Source organism: Corvus brachyrhynchos, unplaced genomic scaffold, assembly GCF_000691975.1.
Source record: "Corvus brachyrhynchos isolate BGI_N302 unplaced genomic scaffold, ASM69197v1 scaffold115, whole genome shotgun sequence".
Lineage (NCBI taxonomy): Eukaryota > Metazoa > Chordata > Aves > Passeriformes > Corvidae > Corvus > Corvus brachyrhynchos.
Genome location: NW_008239553.1, coordinates 7,020,513 through 7,030,388, shown reverse-complemented (window position 1 = coordinate 7,030,388; position 9,876 = coordinate 7,020,513). Strand labels below are relative to the sequence as shown.

Here is a 9,876-nt window from a genome sequence, read left to right as displayed (position 1 = left end):
GAGAACCAACAAATGGTCCAAATAACTTTTAAGGTCTGTCTCAAAATTCAGGTTATTCATCATTTGTTCAGATACCATGGTGGGACAAATCAACACAGTGATGTGGCAAATAAGAGTTGGTAGGGGGGAGAATAGTATTAACACTAACCTAAAATGGAGCATGAAAAGAAAGCAATTCCCAAACATTCAGGAGAATTATGGACATTTAATAAGGCATAAGAAGGATGAAAGTTTATCCTAAATTGGATAAGACAGTCAAATCCCCTTGGATTTTTCTTCTATTGTCTTGTTTCCTTGCTGAGAGAAAAGGTGACCAATGTAAATTTAATGGACCAGCAATGCCAGCTCTGAAAACAGAAAGAGATACAAAATTTTGCATCCTAAATTTTGGAGAAAAAGGCATTCTTTTTCATCTGGAAACTTGGCTACTGCATTAATAACAGTGGATACTGAAGACAGCAAAGACAAAGAAAGCCATTTCTGATTTTCTGTCTTGGCAATAATTCACTTTAATATTTAGAGATTGTTGTATCAGGAAGTGAAATTAAACACACAGCATGGGATTTCTAATACAATCTGTTGGTCTAACTGTTCCCATTGTAGTCAATATTAAAACTCCCACTGACTACACTGCTAACAGAATTAGGTCAACAATGACCATTTTGAAAAGCCATTTAATTATCAAAGCCAGCACCAGTAAGCCATATAAGTTCAGAAGAATCAAGTTATATCAGACCAAGCCAATTGTTTCATACTTTCAGCATTTTATCATGTTTCATGCAATCCAATTTAAAATGCTAAATCAATTTGTATTGCAGAGGTTAGACACTTACATACAATAGAAATGGTAAATAATTGTTTGAGTGGCATCTACTACTATCCTTAAAGGTTGACACTGGAAGTTGCGCCGTCTTCATGTAGCAGAAAAAAGCAATGTTTGAAGTACTGAGAAAGTGTGAAGTATCTGTACCTACTTGCTGTATTTTTTTTTTTTTGTTAATTGCAGAAGGTTACTTCAGAGGAGTAGGACACAGGGCAGGAGTAGCCCAAAGGCCCTATCAGGAGCTCAGAGGAGGTTACCACGCACTGCAAACTTATTTGGCTTTAGTGGCTGGTCAGGTCTGTTCGCAGGTCCTCTAAAGATGGTTCCTGGAAGATGTCTTATTAAACTGGCCATACTAATGCAGAAACAAATCCTGAAACCTTGCAATTCATTTCACAGTATTCACTGCTGACTTGGATGAAAACAGATGATATATACCTTTAGAAGAGTGTACTCTTCTAGAGTTACATAGGACTACAAGATGAAGTGTGTACTGTGTTTTACAAAGGGTACAGAAGTAGGAAAAAAGATGGTGAAGGGAACATTACTTTTGCTGGTGGTTCTAAGAACATGTCAGTTGCTGTCCAGCACCCTCTGGATGGGTAAGGTAACATACAGTGTTGGGAACACTATGATAGAAAGTTAGCTACTAGCTTCACCACTGAGAGGAGCAGCAAATACCAGATATTAACACTTTAGTTTTTAATCTGTCTGATCCTGCAACATCCTGAGCATCTAACAGAAATCAATTTAGAGAAAAATGGGAGCACTTCTAGTAAATAAGCCTCCCAAAATAGAGAGGTAAACACAAAATAAATAAAACATTGACATTCTGAATATTTTAGCGAGATACAGGCATCTTAGAAGACAAAGGAAAAGCCACACTGCAAGTTGGTCATAATTCTGCATAGGGGCATAGTAGCTAAAATAGTATCTCCTGGATCAGTTAGACTAGTCTCTTATTCAAAACTAAAGGTTCCATACAGTATGTGCTACTTCACTCACAGTCCTCAAGTCTTGGAGAAGTTATAAACTCAAACCAGGAAAAGGGGACCACCCTACTTATGGCTCTGAGGACAAGCGTATCTCACCGAAAACCAGGATTAAGCTAAAGATGAAACATCAAAGACAACTAACTTATCTAAGCAGGTATTTCCACTAGTAAATACAAAGAAGGAAGTCAGGAGCATAGGTCCTATCAAAAAGGATACAAGTACTGACATCCACAGACATTAAAATGACTACCGGATGGTTCTTTTAAATTATATCTAAAAGAATATACATAACCTGGTAAAAATAAAAGTTACAAATTTATACACCCATCTCAGAAGGATATGACTATTACTGAAGGAGAAGCACTTAAGGCAGAACTGAAGGAGACAACAAGAAACAAGAAAAACAAGGGGAAAAAAAGCATCTGTTACACGAAAAGACCTGCCTGGCACTAAATGTATGACTGTGGAGCAAAGTCCCAAGTGTGACACTGGAAGCCAAAAACAACTGAAGAATAAAAATATTAGAGAAACTGTAAAGAGTGATGGTGGCCAGCTGGAGAGACAGGAACTAGAATAGATTTTTACCATAGTAATAGATAAAGAAGTTAGACAAGTCACCCAAACCTTTCCACCATTTTGTGTTCTTCTGAAGGCTAAAATGTCAATCTTTCATAGGAGCTTTTTGAAAGGAACACCAGAGAAAATGTCTATCTATTTATCAACTAAAACTTCCTATAAAACAGCAGACTGCTGAGTTACTAATGGCTCTGCTGACCAGAGAGAAACAAACTCCCCAGCCTTGATTACCTCTCAAAGCACTCTTCAGGGGAACATGTATTTACAAGATTAAATATGGCACTTCAGAAGATCAAGTGTTTCAGAGAAGCATCACATATGAGAGGTCAAGAGAAACATCAGTACTTGCCTGTTAAATGCCAAGGATTAACTGCCTCAGAGAAAGACTGACTTGGAACTAGAATGAAGCACTCACTCTTTTCTAGGCGCATGATCCAGTTGTCTCTATTTTAATCACTTCATGGTGTGGTGGGCTCACAAATTGATGATGATGTTTTAGAATAAGACTGATACACTTCATAGCTACAGTGAATCATTAGAAAATAGAAACATCAGCAGCCAGACAAAGCTAGAGAGGCAGCAACTGTTTTCTCTTTAAAAAAAAAAAAATTGCACTGTTATGCTTTCAAGGAAACAGAACTGAAACCATAACTTCACAAGCAATGCTAACCTGTTAGACCTATGGGCTTCAAGAATGCTGACCAGCAACTAATGGCCAGCAACTAATCAGTAACAGCTTGCTTCCTAATCACTCTCATTAACACCAGACCTCACCTACTAGGTGACCTAGTTTGACTTCTGAGTCACACAGACACAAAATAAAACGAAAATAACAGACAGAGTTAATATTTGGCAGAAAAACTCAGAAGTACCATCTTGACATCAAAATTATTTCTACAGATTCAGGCAACCAACAGCATGGAGTATGATGGGAGCTTTTCTGGCAACTGCCACCTTTCTAAAGGCACTTGTTCTTTCACCACCCTGCTATGAAGACACTTGCCTTGCTGGAATGTGACTTAATGGTAAAGCAACATTATGCTGGAGAGGTTAGCAAAACCCTGCAGTACTGCTGCAAGGAAACAGTCATTGCCTGTTCACTGCATCGATGCAGCATTACTAGACATTATGACCAAGATACAGGTAATATAAAAGACTGTCACAAAAGATAAAGATTAAAAGAGTAGAGAAAGTGAAGCCGCAGGCTACTATGAGTAGATCACAAGACAAGCTAACACTCTAACTAATCCTTGAAAAATTAAGTTCTAAGAGTAGATTCAGTATCATTCCCATTCATCCAGCACTTGTAACTTTCTTAGCCTGAAACTGTGTTTAAGATGGTGAATATAGTTAACATAAATTGCTGTGCATCCGGAAATGACATCCCAGTGCTAACTGCTTCAGAAACCCCTAGCAGAGAAGAAGAAAACCCAGAAAGTGATCACCAAGTTCCACAGTATTTGTGTCTGTCTTGAAAGCCAGTTTTGAAAAGGCTGATCTTCATCAAAAACAATGATGCAGTGCCATATGAGCCAAGAAACACAGACAGAGGGAAAAACAACAAAAACAGATAAAGGAGCTCTGGGAATAAAGTAACAAAGGCAGGTACTTACAACAAACAGCGATCCTGCTTTATGTGAACTCAAATAGCAAATTGCTAGCAAGAACATTACTTGTAGATGCTCAAGAAAGACAGATCAACTGCCCCATCTAAGATTTCCAGGAAAAAAAGGCCACATTTTCTGCAGTATACCGACCTGTCATGGATCCTAAAAAATCCATTTCCATCAGGATTTGAGTGACATGAAGAACGTATTGAGATTCTCACATCTCCTTTATGTCTTTTGTTAATTTCAAACGTAAACTTCAGGATGGCAAGGAGAAAAATGAAAAAACCCAGCCCAGATGCTTTCAGAAATCTTGTGGTTTGGGTACGATACCACTACCTCTACAACAAAAGGCTACCATTGATCAAGTCATCTCTCTTATCCACCTTCACTATGCCTGATGAGAACTTAACACCTGGCATCCCATTCATCTAAGGTTAACGTGTCACCTTAACCTACAGACCTCTAACAGAGTAAACCTCTTTCTTTACCTCTGAGATTCCTTATGCTCCTCTCTCCACAATGACAGAGCTTGTCTCAGTGTTCTGGAGCTGTAGATCAAAAGCTCTATACTTGCTTAAGGTGTCACAAAAAGGCTTTAACCATTCCAATCTCTCTTTTCTCCTGCCAAGAAAACCTGGCTACTATTTAAAGGAGTTTCTTTTGCAGAAATGGAAGGTTGTCACAGAAACGAAAGAAAACACTCTAAAATACACGAGCACCCGGTGGACAGCTGTGGAGGGCAGTAAAGACCAAGACTTCACAAAAAGAGTCCAGGTTCTACCCATGTGCTCTTAGTAGTTGCTGTGCTAAGGGAAGTCAGAAGGTGCATCATGAATTGATTGCACTGCTGCAGGTTAGCGCTCCCACTGCACTGTGTCTCTAGCACAGAGTCAGACTAAAAAGAACTGGATTTAAACACACGCATGGACTTCTGTCACAAGGGCAAGGAAGAAGTTATTTCAGTAACTGGCAATCTCCAACCTCTCCCTTCACTCAAACTTTCCAAAATCTTTCCATCTCAGCCATCAAGCAAACCACATGCTTATTCTCACCACGACACACAAATCCCTCCTCGAAACTCACTTCTACCATTCCACTTGAGGAGCAATACAGAGAACAAAATCCAAAACCAAACCTTCTACCCAAGCACACACTACTGAGTAACCACATTGCCACAGCCATTGTCTTCCCTTTTCTCTCCCATTGCATAATGTTAGTTCAGATATGACTGCATCCAGACAGTTACTAATTAATATTGTCAAGTATCAGTGCCCCAGTCAAGGCTCCTAAAGAAGCTAACGACAAAATACACTTTAAATGAAGACTTTCCAAAAGAAGGGTGACTGCCTCGATATCTCACACCAATGTCTAATCAGACATGCACTTTTCTCCTTAATACATAAAAAAGTTAAACCAGAATGCCAGCTTGAAGTGGAGCACTAATTATGACACAAACTAGACTCCCAAACCAAACATTTCACCTGTGAAGTATCTGAAGGAGTTTCTTTTGCAGAAATGCCAAAAAATCTACCATATTATTCTCCAAAACGAATGAAAATGACCTACAAGACACTGGAAGTAAGACTTGCAGCTTTAATACAGTGGCACTTGGCTAGCAGGCTACCATCTCAGAACCTTTCAAGACAAGAGGCTGTTGGAAGAACTTAGATTTGGCAGTTCTTGCCAAGACTGCGTCAATAAAGCAATCAAAAATGGCAGGAGGCAAGTATGACAAATACTCATGTATCTTATGCACTTACAAGGAGACCCTTGCAAGATGTCCATCTGAGAAACCACAACTCTTGGTCCAAATCATGCCTTAACAAAAGGATTTTGAAGTGACAAAGCCAAATAACATAACCCTGAATCTTGTTAGCTTTCCCTAAGTGATTAATCATCTTTGCAAAACAAGAGCCTGCTTCCACAAAACCAGAAGGTCCATTAGAGTCTCAGTAAAACAGTGCCTACAGTTCTCATATTTTCTGTCTGGATGCTCAGTGGTGTCTTGAAAGAAATTCAAGAGATAAAGCATCAAAACAAGATTTCAGGCCTGTCAGGTAAAGCCCATCTTGTTAGGGAGACATAATAAAGACCTTCCTAGCTTGTGACAATGGCACAACTGACTGGATCCACTCCAGCACAAATCCTCCTACTAGGAAGGAAAAAGGACAAAACAACAGGGAAAAGGTGGAGACATGAAAAGAGTGTAATCTCCAAGCTCCTTCATATCTATATTCTGTCAGGCAGCCCCCTCTCAAAAGTAGACAGAGGAGTCAGCCACGGTCACACCTTTAGCCTTAGCTTGAAAACCTTTTTTGAACCGTAGTGAAGGGTTTGACTCAGGCTTTCAGAGCTGGTGCACTGTCCTATATATATGCTTTTCAGTCTGAGAGATGAACCAAACCCTTATTTCTGTATTTGCTCCCATAGTTACTGCAGACAAAAAGGGACATAGATGGCCAAAATTCACCTACAGAAACACCTTCACATTCTGATTATGGTGACAAATTCAGAATTACAAATGAAAAAAATTAGATTGCCACTATCCAAGGAGACCTAGAAGCATCACCCACAGTCTTCAACATCAGAGAGCTGTTCTAGACTAAAGGAAGTCTACAGAAGAGACCAAATCAAAATTCTTGGAAAAGTCAAAAGAAAATAGTTTAGCTCTAAAAATCTAAATTGACTATGTGATGCAAACATAAAACCCTCAAATAAGAACTTGAAATTAGAAAGTTCAACATGTATAATTTGTCTATAAAGAATCTATTTTTATCAGTTATGCTGGAAGACTAAAGTGATGTCATTCTCCATTCAGAGATTCTTATTCCACAACTCAGGAAGCCTTTTCATTTTAGCTTAGGATTCTGCTAAAGCTAACCTTAAAACCCACTCATATCAATCTATATGTTAATAACCTAATATTACAATCTGTATATATATTACAAACTCTATTAAATGCTTTCATATAGACATGACTAAGTTTACAGTTGACGGTTGCATTCAATAAGCAGTAAGATGACAACAGTGACACGTTAAACACTGGGAGCACATGTAGAGAGGGAACATCTAGTTAGACCAAAAAACACAGGTATAGTGTATGTCCCTCCTCCTTTCCTGTCCTTAAAAGCTGGTGTAAAAAAAGGATATTACTAACACCTATAAAAAACACTATTTCACATTCTTATACCAACACTACTTCTATTGTCATCACAAACTAAATGTATTTATGAATGAATTCACCCTTGATTGAGACACAAGAGAGGCTTTAACTTAGAGGCTGTAAGTACACAAACAGTGCATAGACCAAGTTTTTCATGCCCCTTACTAGGCCATTAGGTAAACAAAACTGAAAAAAGACAAAATGAATTTCTGAGGAGAAAAAAACCCTCTGAATCCCACAAAATATGAAAGTGAAGGAAGGCTTGTCTCCCAGGCATCCTGCACAAGCACAGCGTTCACTCCTTCCCCAGAGCTCTATGTATAATAAAACCAACAGGTGTTTAATGTCCCTTACATCTTTCTCCTAATCTCTGGGAAAACAAGAGATTATTTACCAATTACATCAACCAGATCAGAAAGATAAAGTACCAAGGCAATTTTCTGGCTTTTATGGAAAAAAAAAAAATCACTGTATTTCAGGAGAAAAGCATGAGCTGCAGACAGCTAGACACAATAGCAACACCCTTCCCTGTATCAGATCTGGAGACACAGGGAAGTCAGAGCATCTAAACCACAGGAAGAAAAATCATCCATGAAGAAATACATCACTGCACAGGTGACCAAGCAAAGAAGGAGGGATACAAGAACCAAAAGGAGAAGCAAGAACTCTGTGTAATTGTGAAGTCTCAGCAGAAGAAATCAAGTGAGTCACGAGAAGTTCCAGCTCTACGGACCCCTGCACAGCAGCCCTCTCCAATCAGCCAAGAGAAATAATGAAGCAGAGAAGTAAAAAGACAGCAGGTCTTAAATGCACAGACCAGAATTCGATATGAAATATTCAACCAACAAGTTCAGGCACTGCACATTAAGGAATAAACACTTCTTTTGCTCAGTATGAAATGAAAGACAACCTTAGTACGGCTGATTGAATTGCTTCCCTGACTGGGTGCTCTTACTGTGTGAACATTATCTGCAGGGGAACACACTTCTCTGCAAGCATTTGCCTGGCTCTGTAAATGAAGAACATACCATCTTTTACTTTCCCAGCAGAACAAGCTGCCCCAGACAAATAAAATGGAATAATGGAAATAGTAAGGTCTATGCTTGCAACACACCCACTTCACAAAAGCGGGCCCAGCAGCCACCATATTTCTGCTCTTCCAGACCACAAAGATGCTTGAGAAAAGCTATTAAGCAGTGACCCTTCTGCGCTATCTCCCCTCATTTACATTTTACACAAACAAAACCACAATGAGACAGAAAGACATTCTCTCACCCTGTACTTCAGAATATTTAATTGCTGGAGCATGAAATGACAGCTTCACAGAACAACTTTCACAGAACAACTTTCTATGAAAAAAATAATCTACCACCACTTAAAAAGTTAGAAAGGGATTAGTATCTTGCTTTTGGGAATAGCTAGTGTTACTAATGTCCTTCACCAAGGGACTTCACCCTGACACAAAGGACATGGAACTTTAACAATGTGCCATCTCAAGTATGTGCCACTGCAGCAAGTGAAGTGCAAATTAAAATAGTAGGGAAGTTGACAGCATCCTTTGCTGGCAACTGCAACGTAACAACCCAGATTTTTTGAGGAGTTCACAGCTCCCATCAAACACACCTCCCTACTACACTACAACCATAGACTACTTCTACAACCATGCTCAGAATTATCCTATGTTTCAAATGAGATATACACAAATGGAGGAAAATTCAGTGAAATACTTAAGACTACTCAGGGAAAATCCTGCATTTAAAAGGAAATTACCAAAGACAGGCTAGAAAGGTTATATCCTCTTTGCTGCTAAAATGGATTTTAATCTAAATTCCTGAGCTTTTGGTCTACATGCCATCTAAAGAATATATTATTAAATTCTTTCATTTATTGGAAAGGGTTTACAATAAATTTTTCGCTGGGATTACACTGGGTATCACTCGAAGTCCAAAAGCAGATGCTGGAGAACAGACTTTAAAAGTTTGTCAGCAGAACCACTCAGCAAGAAGTACAGTGGCTAACAGGAATATTCTCCTAAGGTGTGGATGCACAGTCATTGCTCACTTTGACACGAGAGGCCTTTTTCTCTCGTTACAGGAAACTAAGCCTTAACACAGATTCACAATCACCAAATTTAAAAAAAAAAACCAAACCAAGAAACCCCCAATCCCAGGAATGTCGGCTAATTTGACAAAGCTATAGAGATAGAGCAAGTAAAAACAACAGGACATGTTTGGCTGTCTCCTATAGCCTTAGACCAAAGAATTAAGTCTTGCAAATCCTCTTAGTGATTCCTGTTCTGTCTCAAGATTTGACAACTCTAGTAAACTTTTGGTTCCCCATCTGTTCCATAGGAGAAAAATATTCTCATTTTCTTAATTTAACCCATCTTCTAAATGTGGTTGAGATAGCCTAAAGTGTTGAAGGTAGCGTACAACATCCTTATTTTTCACAACAGAAATTACAAGACCTATTTCTAGCAACCACTACTCTAATTACTGATTGATTTACTTAACCTGTTCCTACAAGAAGCCTAAGGTGTCTTTGATTGATAAACAGTAAGGAACCAGAAAGCAGTCCTGTGCTGACAACAGACTCAAGCAAGAGGGCTAGGCAGCACACACACTTACTCAAAATCTTCAAATTCCAGATCATTTCCCTCCACAGATGGGCTTGAGTTCTCTGAAGTGGAAGCAGACGAGGAGGAAGAGC

At 38.9% G+C, this 9,876-nt stretch overlaps 1 protein-coding gene across 3 annotated transcripts in view; it reads right to left on the bottom strand.

The window, feature by feature from the left end:
* The window catches only part of AMBRA1 (autophagy and beclin 1 regulator 1), a 119,415-nt gene that overhangs the window by 82,611 nt on the left and 26,928 nt on the right, over nucleotides 1-9,876 (bottom strand). For all 3 annotated transcript variants that reach the window (XM_017742186.1, XM_017742187.1, XM_017742188.1), the window contains one exon: nucleotides 9,795-9,876. In XM_017742186.1, coding sequence (XP_017597675.1) covers nucleotides 9,795-9,876 — 82 coding nt within the window. The remainder of the gene's footprint in view (nucleotides 1-9,794) is intronic.